Below are 22,264 nucleotides of genomic sequence, written 5' to 3'. Positions count from 1 at the left end.
TCCATGTATACCCTATGGGTATCATTAAACCAAACACCATCAACATGGGGCTATCCTTTTAGCCCCAAAACCAGTAGCACAGCCTGCGTCGCATTTGCAAATATTCCTCCTTTCTTCCTCATTTTACTCTTTTTCAAATTTAATAAATTTTTCGTCTTTTTCGTTTTCACCATAGTCATTCGTCATTCGAATCCACATGCCAGTTTTTGCAATTTCCTGGGTTTCTCATGCTTATCGGGTCATCCGAACCTCTTCAAAAACACGTACAAAGGCGAAATTCATCAGAAGCAGTTTATTAATACCCAATGCATTTCGGGCCCCTGGGGGCTCTTCGTCAGGGAATAACTGAAAATAACAATGAAACATGTTTTTAGACACCTCTACTGTATGTACAATTCGTTTCATAAAAATCTGCTAGTGGTACACATTTATGCTCGCTTAATATTACACCCTCAGCTATCTGCACAGATGTGCTCTGTTCTGAACCTGTCCGTTCTAATTAATTAAACACCATTGCTTGTGCAATTTTCCAACTGACTTAATTGCGCACTCTCCACCAAACCCTTCCTTCAAATCATCTCACTTTTCTCTCTCCCCTCACTTCTGAATTATTCCAGCAGGACCCATCGCAGATGCGCTTCACTCATCCCCTCCTTCAATCTTCCCTTTTTCGTCAACCCTCATTTCTCTGTAGCTTTCCCATTCTCTTCCTTTTTTCTACCGGTCAAACACTTATCACTCTTCGTGAGGATTTCTTGCTCCTCCACTTCAACTAAGCTGTCCCTCTCACCCCTCTCCCGTTCCTAACAACCCAACCGGTTTACTTTAATCGCGTACCTGCTCTAGATATTCATCTTCCTCACATCCTGCATGAAAAGATTTGACAATACGTCACCCGCCATCCAACATTTAAATGCGCTCGAATTCCCTTCCTCTTTCTACCACGTGACATTAGACCAATGGGGTCAGTCTGTGTCTGCATGAAACACTCTGACTCCCATAATGCATTCAATTTACGGGCTCAAAACATTCTACGATACTTATTTAAGAGCGTGCACTTTTTATCTCTGCTGCTCACCACTGCCTGTTTAAAAAGTAAACACATTTACATGATTGTACATTGTGAAAAATAATTTTCAATATTAATCTGACTTCCAGAAACAGATAATACGCATGCTTGATGAATTTTGTTGGTCCGACCTGCATGGGACTCACGGTGATGTTAATACTATGTTCTTGTATTTAAATCTTTGTTTCATTGTGGGTGCTAACCAGTTAGGGCATAAACATATCACATTGAATTGGGTTGCACACCTATTTTTAAACTTTTGTTCATCACATCTTAAAAGTCCATGTCCTTCTTTTGCGTGCACACTGGTGACGTGCCTAGCCCAAACGCACGTTAAAATTAAACACCATCAACATGGGGCTATCCTTTTAGCCCCAAAACCAGTAGCACAGCCTGCGTCGCATTTGCAAATATTCCTCCTTTCTTCCTCATTTTACTCTTTTTCAAATTTAATAAATTTTTCGTCTTTTTCGTTTTCACCATAGTCATTCGTCATTCGAATCCACATTCCAGTTTTTGCAATTTCCTGGGTTTCTCATGCTTAAGCGGGTCATCCGAACCTCTTCAAAAACACGTACAAAGGTGAAATTCATCAGAAGCAGTTTATTAATACCCAATGCATTTCGGGCCCCTGGGGGCTCTTCGTCAGGGGATAACTGAAAATAACAATGAAACATGTTTTTAGACACCTCTACTGTATGTACAATTCGTTTCATAAAAATCTGCTAGTGGTACACATTTATGCTCGCTTAATATTACACCCTCAGCTATCTGCACAGAACAGAGCAGATAGCTGAGGGTGTAATATTAAGCGAGCATAAATGTGTACCACTAGCAGATTTTTATGAAACGAATTGTACATACAGTAGAGGTGTCTAAAAACATGTTTCATTGTTATTTTCAGTTATCCCCTGACGAAGAGCCCCCAGGGGCCCGAAATGCATTGGGTATTAATAAACTGCTTCTGATGAATTTCGCCTTTGTACGTGTTTTTGAAGAGGTTCGGATGACCCGCTTAAGCATGAGAAACCCAGGAAATTGCAAAAACTGGCATGTGGATTCGAATGACTATGGTGAAAACGAAAAAGACGAAAAATTTATTAAATTTGAAAAAGAATAAAATGAGGAAGAAAGGAGGAATATTTGCAAATGCGACGCAGGCTGTGCTACTGGTTTTGGGGCTAAAAGGATAGCCCCATGTTGATGGTGTTTAATTTTAACGTGCGTTTGGGCTAGGCACGTCACCAGTGTGCACGCAAAAGAAGGACATGGACTTTTAAGATGTGATGAACAAAAGTTTAAAAATAGGTGTGCAACCCAATTCAATGTGATATATCATTAAACCAAACCAACGCTAGTGTGTCAAGAAATGCCTTAAGTTCGTCGGAGCAGTTCTCCTGCGTAGTCGTGTATAAGCGAAAGTAAAATCCAAAAAACGCAAGCGTGCAACCCGGCCTGTCCCCCTCACCGTATCTGCGGGCCTCCGCATATTTACCTAAGAACTTAGATTCACGTTGCGCCTCCTCCGCATAGTCTAGTAGCAGCAGTTTCAGCTGTTGCGCAGCATGGGGAGCATTTGTAGAGTAGAACGCGCCCTCCAATGCCTTAATTTTAACTTCTAAGGCGGCCAAAGTGCCTCGAATTGCCCTTAGCACTCCTGCCTGTCGCGCAATACACTGACCCCTGATCACTGCCTTAAAGGCCTCCTAAAGCGAAGCTTCAGTATCAACAGAGCCAGTATTATTCATAAAGTAATTCACTATATCTCTTCTGATCTCCTCCTTAAAGGCCTCGTCTAATAATGCGTGTGGGGGGAGTCTCCAGGTAAACGCCCGTGGCAGGGACCCTGGGAACACAAGCTGTAGCAGACATGGCGCATGGTCGTACAGAGTGCGGGGTAGAAGTGATACATCCACAGTCCATGCCGCGGCGTCCCTTGTAAGGAGCCAAAAGTCCAGATGAGACCAAGCATTATGATGGTCTGAGATACATGTAACTTCCTGTTCCAACGGGTGTCTATTCCGCCAAATGTCAACTAGGTTTCCCTCCGTAACTATGGTCTTCAAAGCGGTGCTCGCAGCCGGGTGTAGGGCCCAAGTCGCTCCCCTCCTGTCCATGGCGTCATCAAGTATGGCATTATAGTCGCCCCCCCCACGGTATAGTGTCATACCCAGTCATCTTAATTCTAGCCCATACATCACAAAATAATCCGGGGAGTCAACGTTGGGACCATATATTGCAACAATCACTAAGGGCATGCGCTCAAGCACTCCACATATAATGACATACCGGCCCTCAGAGTCTCCGTACACTTCCCTCTCTTGCCAGTTCAACCCCTGCCGGATCAGAACAGCCACCCCTCGAGCATAATTAGAATATATGGACGAGTAGACACACCCCCATCTACGATGTTGTAGCCTCGGTGACGGCGTAGCATTTAGATGTGTCTCTTCTAGTAAGCAAACGCCAATATTGTGTCTTACGGGATAAGAATGTACAAGCCTGGCCTTACGACAGTCATTCAGCCCTCTAATGTTCCATGTTAGCAGATTCAACGATCTAGCGTGTCTGCATCCGATAAAGTCTTAGCTGTGGGGAGGAGGCAGCCCACTGGCACGCATATCAAAACATAGGCAATGCAACCAGACCATTCTCTAATTTGCATACTGGCATAGGACAACCTAACAAACCCCACCACCCACTCCAACCCCCAATCAGGTTGTAGAGTAACCCACCCCAATAACATAGCACACAACAGTCTCAAGAAAATGTAAGGGAGATTTCCCATGGAGGGCGTAGTGGCACCAGCGTTCACCCCAGAGCAAACAGGGTGGCTAGGGACACTGCAGTGCTCGGTACCAACCCCTCCCGACATCCTCATATTATATAATTTTGGGAGCGGAAACAGCAATTCAGGAGCATTTAGACCCATAATAGCTTTAACTAAAGTGATCATACATTATCAATGCAGCGGAGGAAGTACAGTACAGGTAGCCAACGTGAAATCATACCAATCGGTCATTATCACTAAGTTGACCCAACGACGATTCCGCTGCTCCACGAGATTCTTTACTCTTCTTACCTCCGATGTGTTTCGCAAATTGTAGGGCAGATTTCGCAGCAGTGAAAAAAATGTGCACTTCTGTCGTGGGAGACTTTTAATTTAGCAGGGTAAAGCAGCGAGTAAGGAATTTGCGCCTGGAGGAGAATTCGCTTAGCCGGCAAAAATTCACGTCTCGTTGCCTGAACAGCAGGCGTGAAGTCTGGATAAAATGACAAGTTCTTACCTTGATGAGATTTCTGGCCCCTCTCTCTCGCCATCCGCAGAATATTGTCCCTATCTTGGTAATTCAGCAATTTGGTCAGGATCGGCCTCGGAGTCGCCCCCACTGGAGGCTTCTGGCCCAATGTCCTGTGCGCCCTCTCCACCACGAACACAGGGGAGAGGTGAGGGTCGAACAGCTCATGTAGGAGATCCGCCACATAGGTTTCCATCTTGACTATCGCGGTCGTCTCCGGAATTCCAAGAATGCATAGGTTATTTTGCCGTGACCTCGCTTCCAAATCGTCATTCTTGGCGCGGATTACTCCCAAAAGCTTGTCCATGTGCAACAATTGCTCCTTGGTTTCCACTTGAAAATCGTGGAATTCAGTTTGGCGGTTTTCCAAGGCATCCAGCCGGGTTTCATGAACGGTGACTTGGGCCTTAACAGAGTCCAACTGAGTGGTCAGGGTATCCAGCCTAGAATCGATGTTCCGTTAGCTGGAGCGCATTTCCAGTGGAAGGGTGCGCAGATCCTCCCCCTGATCCTCCGGGTGTTCCTCCCGCTGCATCGCAGACTGCTGCTCCGAAGACGGGTCACCCTGGCGCATGGAGCGCTGTTCAAAATTCAGCTTGGGCTGCTTGTTAGCAGTCCTGCCAATGACTGTGCAGCCGAAAGCCGGACTGCCCGGGCCAGAAGTAAGGCGGAATCTCCTACTCCAAATGTGCTGTGATGGAGTGGGGAGAGGAGAGACAGGCTCCCGGGTCCCACACAGCAGGAGGTGAACAGGTGAAGATACTCAGCCATCCGCTCCAGCGGGCGTCAGGGGCCCTTCAAATGCGCCAGAGCAGAAAATCATCCTCCTCAGTACAGGAGTTCTCCCCTTCAGGGCGTCCTGCCATCCCCTCGCTCAGCTGTGTTCATTGGCAACATGACCAGGCCCCTGGATTTGATTATGACAGGACTCCACACTTCACCTCAGTCTCTGGCGTCCCACAGGTACCCTGCAGCAGGAGTTCCCCACATGCGTGTATCCAGACTCCGCAGTTCCAAACCCTCGCCCGCCGCCAGCGCCGCAGAATGTCTTCACTCGTGGCTCATCCGTAACGCTCGGCGCAGGCGGTCAGACCGCTCTCATTACCTCCTGTGCTCCAGATACAGTAGGCAGATTTACCCGCACACCCTGCGCAGATTTACCGGCACACCTTCCGCTCGCGAAGCCTCAGAAATGGCGGCCAACGCTTCTTCCCACCTCCTCCGGCCTCTGACTTCCAGGGTCATGCGTGTAGCCCAGCAACAAGGGAGCCAGGCAATCCAAGATCTTAGCGCCCCTCTCCCTCCGCTCCGGACCCACCAGCGCAATCTGGCCAAGACCACAGCCAGGTCCTCTTCCCTGGTCGACAGTCTCAGGCCCACAGCGCCGCCAAGCCCTCAATTTTGGAGACAACCCCCTCCTTCAAGGGGTCGCAGACTGGAGTCTTGCAGGGTCCGGCCAGCATCCGCGCCACCTTTCAATGCCGAGGCCTCCAGTCGCGAGAGGGCCCCCGCTGCAATCCACAACAGGTTAGCGATGGAAGTACGTCGGGATTAGCCTTCCCACAGCACTATATATCAGGATTATTTAAGGATTAGTAGCCCAGCCTGCGGAGCTCACTTAGAGAGCAGCCATTCCGCTGCTCGGCAGACCACGCCCCCCTAAAGTGGCTACTTGGCCACAGCCACGCCAACATGTTGCCTCCCGAGTGTGGTCCTTTGCATGTAAGCACTCCGGAGTATAATACCAGTATGTTGCGACCTTTGTGAGAGTCTCAGTAAGCCCCATGTGGTACGCAGAGTGTCGGGCCCTATAGTATATTCCCTCCCATTCTTTATGGCTGAGTGTCCTGCTTAGTTCCCTCTCCCATTGGACTCTACTGGAATTGTACGTGTGTGAATGACTCAATTGTAGCATCTTGTAGAGATCGGAGATGAGTTTTTTTACCTGACGTGCGTGTAATGAGCCGTCTTTCGTAAGGGGAAAGGTACCTATCTGCCTCGGAGCGGACCTGGGGTTGAAGCGCCCAATGCCTTACTTGTAGATATCTAAGCCTCTCCGTCGCCGGAAGCCCATATTCCTGCTTAAATTGGGAGAACGGGACGACCCCTTTGGCGTTGTACACATGATATAGGAAGCGACACCCAGCAGGCCTCCAACTTGCAAAGGCGACTGTGTCCATACCGGGCGTGAAATCAGGGTTGTCCAATAACAGGGTGAGTGGAGACGGGAAGGTTGTGAGCTCATGTTTGATATTAGTAGCGTCCCACACCTCAAGGGGAAGCCGTGTAATGTACGAGGCATATAAGTTAGAGGGTCTACGGGCCTTGCGCAAGAAGGGAATTTCTTGCAAGGGTCGCACCGCCACAGCCAGGTCCTGAAACAGCCAGTGTTTCTCCGATTCCCAAGGGCTCCACTCAACCAGGTGCTGCAGCTGAGCTGCTTGGAAGTGGAGCCGGAGTTCAGGAACAGCAAGTCCTCCCCTCTCTGGGGCAAGCTTCACCAGAGCTCGCCTCATTCTTGGTTTCCGACCACTCCAGATGAACTGTGCAAGATCCGATTGTGTCTGCTGTGTCCAGCCTGCGGGTGGTCGGAGAGGAATGGTGCGGAAAAGATAGAGGATCTGGGGTAAAATGGTCATTTTGACCGCCGCAATTTTGCTGAGCCATGAAAAGGGGTAATGCTTTCATTGGCCGAGTTCCCGGCGAATCTTTCTGCGCAGCAGTGCATAGTTGGTCGTAACCACCGCAGGGAGGATGCTAACTGTATCCCCAGATATGGAATCGTGCCCGCTGCCCATTGAATAGGAAGCAAGTTTTGCAAATATTCCCGGGTGGGTCGTGACAGAGACAGGTCTAGAGCCAACCATTTATCTGTAATCACCTTAAATCCTGCAGCCCGAGCGAAAGTATCCAAGTCCGCCAGACATGCCGGCAGTGCACTCCTCGGTGTAGCAAGTGATATTAACACGTCATCAGCATATAGGCTAATCGTATGGACATAGCCGCCAAATTTTATCCCGGTGACCGCTGGATTCTGCCGCATTCTCTGAGCCAGAGGCTCCATATAAAGGGCAAAGAGAAGGGACGACAAAGGACATCCCTGTCTCGTGCCTCTCTCGATGTGGAAATGGGAGGCCGTGTGCCCATTCACCCGGACCGCAGCTGTTGGACACTTGTAGCAGTTGAGGACGTATGTGCGAAACCGTTCCTCCCATCCCCGCTCGCTCTAAAACTTGCTCTAGGTAGGGCCAGTGAACGCAATCAAACGCCTTCTCAGCGTCGATAGCGAGCATCATGTACTCCCCTAGCAGACGCGTGGCCTTCTCGATGAGATGGAGAACCCGTTTGGTATTGTCTGACGTTTGGAGCTCAGGGATTAATCCGGCTTGGTCCGGGTCAATGAGACCTGGCATATGAGGGGCAAGACGAGCAGCCATAATTCCAGTATACAATTTAAGTCTATGTTAAGGAGAGATATTGGGCGATATGCTCCGCAAGTAGATTTATCCTTCCCGGGTTTGGGAATGACCGCTATGGAGGCCTCCAAGAGATCACTCTGGATCACCCCATAGTCGGCGAAGGAGTTAAACAGCTGGGTGAGAAGGGGGGCAAGCAAGACAAAACTTTTTGTAAGAGATAGCTGAAAAGCCATCCAGCCCGGGGGCCTTAGCTGGTTTAAGACGAGAGATGGCGGCAATGACCTTCTCTGTGTGAATGTTCCTGTCGAGGTGGTTGGCTTGTGCATTGGTCAGAGCTGGCAAGGTGACAGAGTCTAGGACGGCAGCTCCATCAGAGCCATCTAGCGGGGCCCCGGCATAGAGAGTGGCATAAAATCGCAAAATGCTTCAGCTATGGCCTTATCCTCCGATACGCTTTCACCATCCGTCCTGCGGATTTCTAGGACTCCCTGCTTTTGTCGGACCACCTGCTACCTATGGGAGAGGAGGCGTCCGCATCTGTCCCCCCCCCCCCCCGATATAGTAGGCGTGCCGCAAGCGCAGAGCTGCAAATTCCGCCCTATCTTGATCAAGCGCCGCTAGTTGGTGGCGCACGGCCTTAAGCTGTCTCCACACTCAGGGGGCTCCCGCCCTCTGGTGCATCTGCTCTAACTCCCTGGTTTGTTGCGTAAGTTCTTCCCGCTTGCGGCTGCGCTCTACATGATCTGCAGCTGAAATGGCAATGAACTCTCCCTGTATGACTGCTCTCAGCGCTGCTCACTGTGTTGCAAGGGTTGTGTCATAATTGGCATTATGTGAGAGGTAATCAGAAATTGAGCGCTGTATGTGCTTAACTACTTCCTCCCGGTGCAGGAGAGTATCTCTGAGACGCCATACCCTGGAGGACCGTGACATGGGTGGGAGGGTGAGAGTGGCAATTACTGGTGCGGGGTCCGAAAGGGAGGCAACTCCTATGCCAACAGTAGTCCTGAGCGTGCGCACTGGTGCAGATACTAAAAAATGGTCCAGTCTCGCGTAAGTCTTATGTGTATTGGAGTAGTATGAGTATACCCGCTCTTGAGGGTGAAAACTGCGCCACAGATCGCACAACCCTAGGTCCTGTATTCGGGCAAGCCCCTCTGCAGAGATCGCGCCTGTCTGGTGAGTGCGTTGGCTAGATCTATCCCTGTTGTTATCAAAAACTAGATTCAGGTCTCCCCCCAGGATGACATGGCGTTCTGTCGTGGCTGTGGCCTCCGTGAGAGCGAACCGTTCCTGGCCCTCGTTCGGAGCATACAAGGAGCCAATAGTGAAGGTCGAGCTGCCTAGGGCAAATTGGTAGGCCAAGAGCCTCCCTTTAATCTCGGCTTCCTTATGCAGAACCTCCCCTCTAAACCACTGAGCCACTAAGATCGCCACCCCCGCCGTTTTAGTAGGGCCTGAAGAAAATAATAGGGTGGGAAATTTCCGGGACCGAAGACGGTGGCTGTCTCTTGCTAAAAGGTGTGTTTCTTGTAGGAGGCAGAGATCTGCTTGAGTGTTTTATTGGCATGACAGGACCGCTCTGCTCTTCACTGGATTATTGAGACCTCAAACATTGAGGGTTAAAATCTTAAGCGTGGTGGCGGGCATTACCGGTGACAAATAGGACCAACAGCTTAGGCAAGATGTCACACACGGCACCACCGGAGTGATCGGGTGACCTAGGGCCCTGTAGGCATGTGGAGCTACACTAAAGCTAAAAAGGGAAGTGGACATGGAACACCGGATCCCCCCCCCCCCCCCCATAAAGTCCCCAAGAAAACCCAAAATAAAGAACGTCTGAAAATAGTGAATAACAACACATTGTCCATCCTCCGTCTGAGATCGGAAAGTGGGCAAGGAACCCCCAGTCCCCCCCACCGAAATCCCCTAGTAATATCAAAAGGAAGAAAAATCGAAGAGAGTAAATAGGAACACATTGTCCATCATTCGGCGATGTTAGGTAATAATATAATTTGGGGTAATCTACCAACAAGAAGAAAGCCCCCTCCCGCCCAAGACCTGGACATTAACAAATCGGCCAGTCAGTCAGATATATCTTCAAAAGTCAGCCCGGCTGGGAGGTAGCAGTTCTGCGGAGACAGCCTCCAGTGCCAACTTCTGGCCCTTTGACATTTCTGCAGCAGGGGGCTTCCTAGGACGATGTCTACGGCCCTGCTGGCGCCAAGGGGGTTTGGAGTTTTAGTGTCCTCTTTAAGGCCCTCGTCTCCACTCTCCTCCGTAGGGATTTCCACCCCCAGCAGCCTGTACGCCTCTGACAACGATCGTAACTGATACAGTTTGTTATACATGCGGAACACTAGCCGGAACGGATGGCCCCAGCTGTAAGGAATATTGCGCTGCTGGAGGTGCATGGTGACAGTTTTGAAGGTCCTTCCTTTTTGCAGGGTGAGGGCAGATAAGTCCTGGTAGAGCACCAGCATCTGGTCACGAAACTTCAGGGGATGCATCTGACGCGCTATTTTGGAGGATGGATTCTTTGGTGCGATAGTCATGGACGCAGACTAATATATCTGGCGGCGGACCGATGGCGCCCGCGGAGGACCTACTCGATGCACACGGTCCAAGCGCAGTTCCGTCTCCAGGGTTCTAACCAGGATGTGATTGAAAAGCTCTTTCTTATAGGTGAAAAGATTTCTCGAGTCGTCGTTTCTTCACTCCTCTGATCCGAATATTATGGCGCCGGGAGCGGTTTTCCAGGTCCTCAAGGTGGGTTTGGAGATAGACTTGTTGATATTGTATCCTGATGACCTCCTGAAGCGCTGCCATCTCCGTGTCTCTCCCGTCACTCTTGCCTTCCAATTCCGCGACCCGCTCTCCAATGCCATCCACATCTCGACGGACCTCCCTGATCTCTGATGCGAACTCCTGCTTTAGAGTGTGGATATCCTCCCTCAATGCGGCAAACATGGAATCAAGAAACGCTTTGGTGATGGGTTCCGTGCCATCGTCACGTTCTGATGTCGAGCCAGAGGCACCTGTCGCCATATTGGAAGCCAACTGTCCAGCCTGCGTCTTCGCGCACAAGTCTTTAAGGGTCTTGTCTTTGCGGCCCCTGGAGGAGGACATAGCTCGCTCTAACTAGATCCAGAAACTCTGTGGGAGAACCTCTGTAGTGTAGCACCCGGCCCCCTGTCAGCACAGAGTCAACCAGTGTCTCAATTAGAAGGCAACGGAGCCAGGGGGTCTGAGAGATCACGCAGATCGCAACAGGGCGGATAACCCTTGCCCCAGCCAGCTGCTCCCAGAGCCGCTTTGTTTCTGGAGTCGTCGTCAGGACCTCACAGCCAGTGGCGACCTACCGTCCTCCGCTGTCACCCCCTTCGTAGCCCCTTTTACCTTCAAGGCGGTCCCCAGTCGACGTACTTGGCTATTCCAGACCGGTACTTCAACCACTTCTGCTGGCCAACCGTTACATCAGGCTCCAGTTAGCTCCGCCACTAGCTAGCCCCTTCTTGTGACTCCCAGGCTCGACGTCCGTCTAGGCCAGGCCTGGAAGCTAGGCAATGTCTGGGGCCGCGCGGACTTCCCCCTCGTCACTGCTGCTCGGCAGTCCTCAAATCTCCTGCTGCAGCTCTCATGATGCAGGATGCGCCTGCGAGCCTGCACCAATGCTCAGCTGCAGGAGGGGGCTAGCGACACTACTGGGACGTCTGCCATGGGCGCCTGGACCCGTCGCTGGCTAAGTCACTGCCCCAAAATGGCGGTCTTGAAACCCTCCTTCCCGGGCTCTCCTTTAGAACCCCGCTGGTGTGTTTATCCTGCTCCCCCAAGTGGGGGCCTCCTCCGGTGCTGTCACTGGCCGGTAGAACCGATCCCGGGCCACCAACTAGCCTCACAGCCGCATCCCCACAAGGCCCACCAAGCCGGCCTACTAGTCCGTCCCGCAGCTCTTAGGGGTTAGGCCTCTGCTCCGATCTCCGCTGGCAGCAAGCTGGCGGCCTCACCTCTATCCGTTGCAGCAGCTCCCGGGTCAGCTCCGTAGCCCCCCCCTCAGCCTCCTGCGAGCACCCGAGCTCCGCAGTGCCCGGCCTCCTCTGGGCCTTCGCGGTCCGCTAGGCCTGGTTGGGGGGAGACGGGGCCCGAGCCCGGCCGCTCCGTCACTCGCCTTCTGCCCCGACCGCTCGTTAGGCAGCTGTACCCTCCACTCATGGGCCACGCCGGGCCCCCAGCGCAATTTCCCAGCGGGGGAGCGTAAAAGTCTGCTCATGGGCCCGCAACTGCCTCCGTGCGGGCCCAAGGTCCGGTACGCTGCTCTCTCAAGATGCACCGCTGCACCCCACCAGGCTCCTGCAGCTCCAGTCTCACTGCTTCGACAGCACCAGCCATACCAGTGTCTCTGCTAAGGGCCGCCGCTGTCTCCAGGCAGATCGAAGATCCGGACTCCTCCTTTACCGGACTCTCTCCTTCCCGCCTGCAGCTCCCAAGCGTTCCAGCGCAGCCCTGTTGGCTCTGCGCGCTGTCCGCTCACGTCAGGGTTGGCGTCTGAACATAAGCATATACAGACGCTGTCTCCGCTCTAGGCTGGCAGGCCCCCACCGGTACTGGGACCTCTCCAGCCCCTAGATATGAGCCGACAGTGGCTATAATAACGGCCCTCGGGCCGGTGCTGTTTCAGGCCGTCGGCGGGAGCTCGGGAGCAGTATGTCTGCTCACTCCGCCATCTTGGCCACGCCCCCAGAGTAGGTATTTTTAACGTTGTAAGATATTTGAACTTACTGATATCTGTGGGTGTGGTAATTTCGCAAAATTCTGCTGTATTTCACAAAAGTACGGCAGTACATAGTGATGACATGTCATTATGTAAGTGCCTAATGACTGCCTTTCACAAAAGTTAAAGGCTGCCATGTGTTAAGTACACTTTGGCTGTGTTCTGGTTTACGGGTGTAGATACAGATATTAGTTTTAATATTTTTTTCCCTACCTATTACCACTTTATTTTATTACTTGAGAGATTGTAACCATTTTCTGATTTTAGCTGGTGACTGTCACCTTTGGACAGGGTTGATGTGTTTGAGGTAAAGGAGGAAGATGAATCCTGGTGGATTCCCTGATTGGACATAACTCGTTAAAAAATGGTCTCAAGCTGCACGCCAGTTGAAGTCCCCGATTCTGGAGTTTGGGTTGAGGGGTGCAAAAGGTAGAACCAAATCAGATAGAATGGGAGCCAACACTTTCAATAGAATAAATGGCAAGAGTCATATTGATTACACTCTGATAGACTTGAAGCTCTGGCATATTGTTGATGACATGGTTGAGTGCAAAATCTGATAGCGACCGCAACCCACTTTGCATCAGCCTGTTGTTAACATGGGGTGGTTTACACAGTTCGTCTCAAGTGCGGCAGCTAACCCGTGATGTGATACGATCTAATAACAAACACCACCTTAAGTGGCAGCAATTGGTTCCACACGAAGATTAGCTCCATCTTATCAACCAGGAACTGCTAGAATGCATGTCGGTGTTTGCTGCTCTGAGCATGGAGTTAGGAGGGTTGAATGCAGTTCCAGTCACCCATTCCTATTTTTCCGAGCAGTTGGTGTCGCATTTTACTGTGTCTACACCCAAGTCCAACCTTAGATCAAACAAAAGAGAACCCAACTCTTGGTTTAACCGGGAGTGTAGACAGTCAATAACTCAACTTTCCCTGGCTATTAAATCTAAGGATATGGCCCTCATGAAAATTCAAAGAATGTACTATAAGCAGATAGATGGCTGCTGATCAAGGAAGCGTGTAATTGTAAAGACCACAACAGGTTTTGGTCATTGGTTGCATGGGGCGACATACGGGGGAGACCTCTCTTGAAAATCAAATTTATTTCTGTCTGGTACCACCACTTAAATTCCCTTTACCCACTCCCTAACCGCTCCACTTGCATTAGCCCAGGCCGTTAACAATGACGTCTTCGCCCTGGGCGACATCCAGACCTCGGAGTCCATTGTCTGAGCCAAAGCCCCAGGCCCTGATGGCATTCCTTGTGATCTCGACCCTCTCATGCAGGAAAATTGATCACATTATATCTTGTTACTGGCAGGGGCGCCCCAGTTCCTGGGTCATGGAATGGTGCAAAGGGAATGTCTCTATTTAAGAAGGGCGATAGGAACCAACACTGTAATTATAGGCCTATTAGCCTTCTTGACGCTTTCCTTTCCCTTAATGTCAAAAGGGTTCTCATATTTTATCTAGACAAAACTAAAGATGCTAGATATACTGATAAACTGATCGACTGTTTGTTAATTATGTCCTAGATAAACTAGATTGGGCTCTTCAAAATAGTCGATTTCTTGGTGGATTATCTCCTTTTTATTACAATGTCACCCTAATGCCAACAAGGCTTTTTCTGTTGGACGCAGAGCCCACTCCGCAAGAGGCACCACTGCTAGTGTTGCATAAAGAACGTTTCAAACATAGACATGTAGAGTGACTACTTGGAGCTCTGTACATACTTTTGAGGTAAAACTCTGGACTGAAAAAATGGGCCCATGTTTTAAAAACAAACAGTATCAGAAGTCAGGGCTGAAATATGGAACAATGGCTGAAATACAAGTTCTAAAGGCACAGGTGAGTTCCAGGATGAAACGTGGAGCCCAAACTCTAATGGCATCTCAAGAGGCAGAGGTGAGAGCTAATGATGGAACTAGGGAACTCGGCTATTACCGCAGCTATAGTGACTGAAAAGAATGCTCATAACTTTTTAAAAAGCTCAAACGCTAATGTCAGCATTAAAGGCAGACGCCAGGGCTGAAATATGGAGCTCATTGCAATAATTTCAGCACTACGAAAAAGGCTGTGAGCTTGTGATTGAAATGTATAGCTTAGGCTTTAAAGGCAGCTCTAGTGACAGACGAGAGTTCAGGGCTGAAATACGGACCAGCTCCAGAGATGGAGGTAAAGGGTAAGGGCTAATCTTAGCTCTTGAGACAGAGTTAAGGGCTCAGGGCCGGAGTATGAGACGACAGTTTAAGATTACAGTATTAACATACTGGCAGATGCATCAAAGTAAATACCGGGAGCAAATGGGCAGATTCTCAGAATCTGCTCCTTTGCTCCCGGTATTTTTGCATTTGGGATGCATCATCCCAAATGCAAAAATCGCAATTTAAGGAATCTCTAAATTGAGATTCCTTAAATTGCGATTGCATTTAAGGAATCCCAAATTGAGATTCCTTAAATGCAATGCATGAAAGTAAAAAAAATAGCGAATTCGCTAATAGGGGGAGCAAATTACCATGAAGTTGGACTTCATGGTAAGTTGCTAAAACTTTGAAAAAAGCACTTTTGTGCATTTTTCAAAGTTTCATGTTGGCACACACATGCCCTTAGGGCATGTGTGTGTGCAACATATGTGCATAGATCAATGTCAGGGGTGCAACAGGGTGTCATTTTGACACCCTTGCACCCTTGAAATTGCATGAGCAATTTGCGAGTACCTACTGGTACTCGCTAATTGCTCATGCAATCTCCAATACATTCCTATGGGCCAGTAGGCCCATAGGAATGAATGGGACAGCATTCCTTAATTGCAACTAGCAATTTGCGAGTAGCAATTAAGGAATGTTAAGGAATCGCTATTTTAATAGCGATTCCTACATGCATAGGCTTTTGCTATTCCTAAATAGCGATTCCTTAAAAATCGCTATTTAGGAATAGCAAAAGGCTACGTTGATGCATCTGCCAGATAGGTTCTTAAACCAGCTGTAGAGACTAAGGTGATAGCTTGGGACAAGAGAACAGGACATAGGCTCAAACATCAGGCCTCGAGAAAGAAGTACACAGATGATAATGCAATGTAATATAATTGCCTTGCTCTATGACCTTCTGATAGAATCTTGCATTTTCCGTTTTTTGTTAAAGTTAGTATGGTGGAGTACCCCTGTTATATTTTTAGATGTGATAACTAGGCCTTTCGTCCTTGTTAATCATTCCTCAGTAATTTTAAGTGGCCCACCATGGCTCCAGGTACAAGTTGCACAGTACTTGCAGGATGCAATCCTTGCACCAGTAATTGTCAATTCTGTCCAATTATGAGTTAAACCCTACAGCATATGGAATTACTACATGGAACGGGTTCACCAGGACTCCCCATGGTGTCCCTTTACCACTGGGTTTAACATGCTTATTTACCACCTACTCGGAGGGGGAAGGATGAGATGAGGAGAGGGCAGAAAGAAACGGAAAAAGTTGGCTGGCGGATCATGTAATGCTCCCCTCATGCCTTGTTTAGAGCAAGGGTCATGGAAGGGCTCCTGGCTACAATGCAGTCTTTTCCCACAGTGATATTTACCTGTTGGATTTTGCAGCTGGTAAAATCAGGTTAGTTACCACACCCAGTGAATCCGGGTGCAGGAACACTGGACGGGTCTATAATTTTGTGGAATGGAATTCCACACTTGAATTCCTCTCCGTACAGTTCCCAATTTGGGTCCATGGCTTTTATATCGACACCTTGCAAGTAAGCTGATTAGGCAGAAAGAACATGACACAGTGAGGACCAAGAAGCAATGGAAAACAAAGCTTCCTTTACCTGTAAATGTTTTTGGGATAACTTCAGTGATTAAATTGTGTAATATCTATTGAGAACAATATTCTAAATCTTTTGAATTGTGCATTAACAGTTCCAATACCTTTTTTGTTTTGAAAAAAACTGATCTAGAACAGAAAATTCAGACCTTCGGGCGCCTCTGGTTTGAAAGGGAACGGCAGGGGTCTTCTATGCTTTGGAATTGAGGAACAGGCAAACGGCCAGAGAATAAAGTCAATCTTCCAAATATTTCTGACACTTGAAAGAAATAGATGTGTGCAATTGGTTAGTAAGCACATTTAAAAACTGCTTGAGCCAGTATTTGTCTTTAATTGATACTCATTTGAGACTCCATAGTGTCTAAACTGAATTCTTTGAGATGTATGGATTTTATCATCTGAGCCCTGAAGTGTTCTTGTAATAGAAACGTATTAAAAGAGGTTTCCACTGGGTACACTATGATTGCGTGTTTCCCCCAAAAATATTTTAACACTTGTTTTACTTAAAAAAATCTCTGCACATTTTGCTGCAGCCTTCTACTGTGTGAAATAAAAGTTTTAAATAGTGACTTGCATATTCAGAGTGCTTTACTTCACAGGCTGGGAGCTCGAATCTCTATAAATGCGCATGTCACTATTTCCCAGCATACCAACCAGAATTCAGTTTTGTGACTGTCCGGTCCCAGTCTATGAAGCACTTGCCGAGTGCATAGCTACCCTTAGTCATCCCAGTGCTAATAGTGCGACTAAGACTAATCAGAGGGATTTAGAGTGAAATATTCTGGAAGAGCCAGGTCTTTAATAGTTTCCAAAAGGGAAGTTCCTTTTTGGCTGATGGCAGCGAATGGGGACGGCTGTTTCATAATTTAGCACATTATAGGCAAAGGACCGGCCTCCATATTTTGCTCTTCTAAATATACAGTTGGTCCTTGACCAAATGTGAGTTGGAGGATCGCAAACTTTTTCCAGGGGAGTACGGATATAACAAGTAACGAGAGACCAAAGGCCCTTTATCAAGGAGTGCCCTGTGGGCGATACAAAGTGATTTAAATATGACCCCCCTCAGCCACCAAGAGCCAATGGCTGGAGCGAAGGGTTTGGCGGGCAGATTGATGTATGGGTTTGTCATACAGTATCTGAGCAGCAGAATTCTGTACCACCTGCGGTTTCCTTATTGTGGCTTTTGGAGCTCCCTGAAAAAGTGAGTTGCTGTAGTCCAGGCAGGAAAGACAGCTCCTGGACCACCATACTCTTCTAAGTGGGAGGGAGTAGAAGGAGATTTGTTTGGAGCATTCTCAGCATGGCGTAGCAGATGGCTGCAAGCTTTACTGCTAGGGAGTCAAAATTCAGTGATTTATCCGGCACATTCCCGGGCTTTTTATAGCTGTTTTCGGGGCAGGAGGGGGGGGGCCTAATCAGCTCAGTCAGTCCAGACTCATAGGAGAGTTAGGGTTATTGCCGACGATCATGAGCCACCCTTTTGTCTCCATTTATTTTAAGGCAAGAGCTATTCATCCAGCTGGCAACTTTCTCTAAGCAGGGTCCTAATGAGGAGGAGTGTGTGTCTTGGTTGTGGGTAATGGAAAAGATCAATTGAGTATCGCCTGCATAAGATATCATCGAAATCCCAAAGGAATGGCCGATATCTGCAAGTGGCCGCTTACACAGATGAAAATGAGTATCGAGGGCTCAACGACTAGCTCTGAGGTACTCTGCATTTTCAGTGGAATATGTCTGAGGTACAGCCACCATCAAAGACCTGAAGGACCTGTCTTCAAAGAAGGACTAGGCCAGTAGAAGGCTTGTCCCAAAATTCCAGCACTCTGTAATCTATCAGCAAGAACCTCATGATTTATCGTATCAAATGCTGAGCTTCGATCTAGGAGGATAATGGCTGCCGGGCCTCCTTGATCTAGCAGCCCTTTGCCTTCTGCCACTGTCAGACGGACGGTCTCTGTGCCTTGGTAGGGTAGAAATATAGTCTGGTTACACAGACAGGTGTCTGCAGTGATCACATTAACTAACAGAGCTTTCATTAAAAAATGCATTTTCCGCCATCAACTTTAACTTAAAATTTATTTTTCATTTAAGGTGTGTGAGTTGTATTTTGTTATGTATGTACCTGGCAGAATTTGTTCTGTTTTTGTATCCACCTCTCTGGACCCATTGCACTCTGGATCACAGTTCCCAGGTATTTCGTTATGCACTTCAGCTGATGGATTATGTAAAAAACTTTGAGTGAGGCTCTCATTAAGTCCCCATCTCCAGCACACATCAGGTAAAGAATTGTGTGTCCTGGAAGCTGCAGAAACCCGGGCCAAGATACAACGGGGAGGTAGGAAGGGTTCAGAAGCCCCTTTAGCCCAAAGGGCATTGGGTGCCTGAGTAGCACCTGCTATTTCCAGCATTTAGAAAAGGTAGAAATGCGGTATGAAGCATTAAATAAAATAAAGCAACAAATAATTATATAACCAGATGTCACAATACGACATTTCTACCTTAATTTAAATTTTAAATAACTTTCCAGTAACGTTTCAAGTTTTGGGAGGCCTGAAAGCACTAGGAGATAAAATAAACCACAACTAAGCCTTCTACTCTGTCATACTTACTTTAATTTACTTTTGCTAGTGATCGCAAACTCATTGCTAGATAGTTATTGCCACTTCGCTTTCTATGTCTTGTAATTAAATGCTGATAGGGCTAGCACTCGTCTTTTGATGTACATGGAGTGTCGCATTACACCCCTGCTAAGTGTGTTGTTTTTTTTGGTTAACATAGATTGAATGTGAAAACAACAAATTTCACACCTAATTTTTGACACCTGAAATACGTAATTGCAGGTCATTAAGGAAGGTGCTGACGCCGCAGTAATTGGAAAACTAAATTCTTTAAGCAAAGAGGGCACATGTAGCTGCAAACGTGTTTCTGAGTGCAGTAGCGGCCCGTCCTTAATGGTGGAGGAGCATCGCCCCACTGCTCAGAGCCAGCAGCTGAAAAATAAAATGATAATTAAACAATTTTATTATAATTTTATTCTTTAAGTGATTAGCTGAGCCTGTGAGCCGTGCCTGTGTAGGGATGGGCCGGGCCATGGCAGGGCGGAGGAGTGGTGGGCACTACAAGTGTACATGTTGATTTGGCCAGCCGTCTTAGCCAGGTGGAGAAACGGCACAGACTCCCTGAGCGAGTGTGTAAGTCTTTAAAAAATATTATTTTATTATTTCTTATTAATCCCCACACATCCCACCACTGTTTGTTTACTGAAGCAGCGAATGTGTGTGTAACTGAGCAGTGGAATGCTTTGTTGTGTAAACCAGCCTGCATCTCCAGCCCAAGCAGCCTTGTGCAGGGCAGAAAACAGGAGTCGGAGTAGGCTAAACTCCGTCAGCACAATGGGTGTTGCACGCTGACAGTGTAACCTTGATGGACAGCTCATCCAAGCAAATTCATACCAAAAACAACATATTAAAACCAATGGTTGAAGAGGCCTGCGCTAAGCCCTCTATCTCTATACATACACACCTCCTTTTGAGATATTGATGGCAAGAGCAGCCTAACAGACAGGACTTAGCCAGTGCTCGTTCAGTGTTGCGTGTATCTACCAGTAGACTTTAAAGGGAAAAGAATGAATTTGATTACTCGTTATATTATCTCGCAAGACTTGTCAGAACCTCTTCTAATTAAGTTTGCCCCGAATTCTGCCCTCGTGTAGCTTTTTGAGCATCAATACACTCGGGAAACGGCCTTTACAACGAAGCCGTTTCCCCGAAATCTTTAACCACGCATGCAGTACTACGCATGCGTGGTTACCACTAATGCCTTTACCACGTATACCTTTACTACGATGTTTGTAGTAAAGGCATATGTGGTAAAGGTAAAAAGAAAAAAAGGGGGGCTTGGGGGGGTCTCCCCCCCAAATAAAACAACTCACCATAAGTCACGTCGGCGTCAGCGTCGTTAAAGAGAAATCGGAAAAAAATGCCGTTTTCTCTTAACGACGTATGACGTCACCACGCAATTATTCGAGGAAAAGTTTATCCGTGGTAAACGAATTCCGTTGTAACGCATGCGTGGTAAAGGCATGCGTTGCAACGGAATTCGTTGTATCATCATATATTCCAATACACTCTTCAGATGTGTTTTTTTTTTTTTTTTTTTTTTTTTTTACAGGATATCAACAAAAAAGGAGCGACGTCGTTCAGTTTGCTGAAGCTCTGCGAGGGCCATAACCGTAAGCAAGCTTCCGCCACCTTCTACAGCTTCCTGGTCCTCAAGAAACGTCTGGCCCTGGAGCTGGAGCAGCGCGCTCCCTACGCGGACATCATCGCCACCCCAGGACCAAGATTCAGCACTGTCTGATGTGCGTGGAGAAAGAACAACCCTTCCAACGTACAGAATTGTCATAAATATAAACTTACATACACTGGATCAGCCTTTCTTGCATACCATTTGTGCATTCATCTAATGAGCCTTCATTGAAGTAAGATTAGTCTTATCCTCGTTTCAAAGGTTTGATTTACTTTTATTTAAAGCTCTGCCTCCAGAGCGTGATAAGAACTGCTATTCCAGTCCCTCACCCATAGTTGAGTCAAAGGTATGTTAAAGAGCTTGTAATTCCAGCTGTCTATAAATGACCCCCAGTAACATTACCATCAGACTGTAGGTATGCATCTAATTTTGAAACCTGCAAAGAGCGTGTAAAAGCCGCAAACAACTAATGACACTTTGTACGTTACGGCGATGATGCAGGCACTGGTAATACATAAAACTGTCACATTATTATAATTTATATTTAATGTCGATGCTAACCTCCGCATTCACGAAACCTTATTCCTGATTTAGTATGACCAAACAGCTCGTGGCAAGACATGAAACGTATTCTAATTATATTGAACAAAAAGAGACGAAGCACTGTAATGGTTGCATTTGCTAGGTTTGTTTTTCATTTAGATGTGGCATCTTTCAAAAAAGCAAGTGACCATCTTGTGCTTTTTTTATGTTTGTCTTGGGAGAACATTGTCAGTGTTGAGTCAACTTTACTGAAATGTTAAATTATAACGTGCATCATTATTTTTTATTTAACTGCAAAATATAAATAGTGTACATTTGTGTTTAGTATTAAATTATATATTAAATTAAATGTAAAAAATACTGTTCCATGATCATGCTTTCGTCACTTAGCAAAAATAATAGTACTTAACGCCTTAACTGCGGCGCGGCGTTCTAAAGGGTGGGCGGGGCTGCGTTGGCCGACGGCAGCACTAGGGAGGTAGTGCTGCCGTCGGCAGCACGGAACGGGTTAAATATGCACACAAAAAATGTAAGTATTTATTGCTATTTGTTATGCCTGTCGCATTTACTTAACCAAAAGACAATGGAGAGAGGTACATTGTGAAAGACCAGCATAAAGTCACTGAGTAATTGGAGAGGAACCTGGTTTGTGCATGGTTAATGCATGGTGATTCAGTGTTCTTTAAAGAGGGGAAGTCTTGAACTCGTTCCTAGAATGGAGCAGCCTTGATGTGGGCCTGATGCATATAGGGATGTTGTTCCATATCCTGGGTGCATAGATGGAAAAGGTTTCTTGTCTTTTTTTTTTGTACATGAACTACTGGAAATATGGACCTTAACTACAAGATAAACGGGGCTAATAGTCGTGATGGCTTTGTATATGATGCACCTAGTTTTGAAGGTGGCGTGGGCCGGCAAGCAAAGCCAATTGAGATCTATCAATATGGCGGGTAATTTTATCATATCTCTTCAGGCCCGAGATGAGGCATGCTATGGTGGGTCAAAAGCCCGTAAGGAGTTTCACTGTAGAGCCTGGAAGGCCATTAAATAGGGCCTTAACACCTTTCAGATGCTAGAGTACAAGGGCTTGAACAGCAGTTCTGAG

At 47.6% G+C, this 22,264-nt stretch overlaps 1 protein-coding gene across 6 annotated transcripts in view; it reads left to right on the top strand.

Moving 5' to 3' along the window:
- RAD21L1 (RAD21 cohesin complex component like 1) overlaps nt 1-21,522 on the top strand; it is a 1,165,932-nt gene extending 1,144,410 nt beyond the window's left edge. For all 6 annotated transcript variants that reach the window (XM_078651710.1, XM_078651707.1, XM_078651709.1 and 3 more), the window contains one exon: nt 20,539-21,522. In XM_078651710.1, the coding sequence (XP_078507836.1) occupies nt 20,539-20,727 (189 nt within the window). In that variant the 3' untranslated portion in view covers nt 20,728-21,522. The remainder of the gene's footprint in view (nt 1-20,538) is intronic.
- Nucleotides 21,523-22,264: the final 742 nt, after the last annotated feature.

Source organism: Lissotriton helveticus, chromosome 7, assembly GCF_964261635.1.
Source record: "Lissotriton helveticus chromosome 7, aLisHel1.1, whole genome shotgun sequence".
Taxonomy (NCBI): domain Eukaryota; kingdom Metazoa; phylum Chordata; class Amphibia; order Caudata; family Salamandridae; genus Lissotriton; species Lissotriton helveticus.
This window is presented reverse-complemented; position numbering and strand designations above follow the sequence as displayed.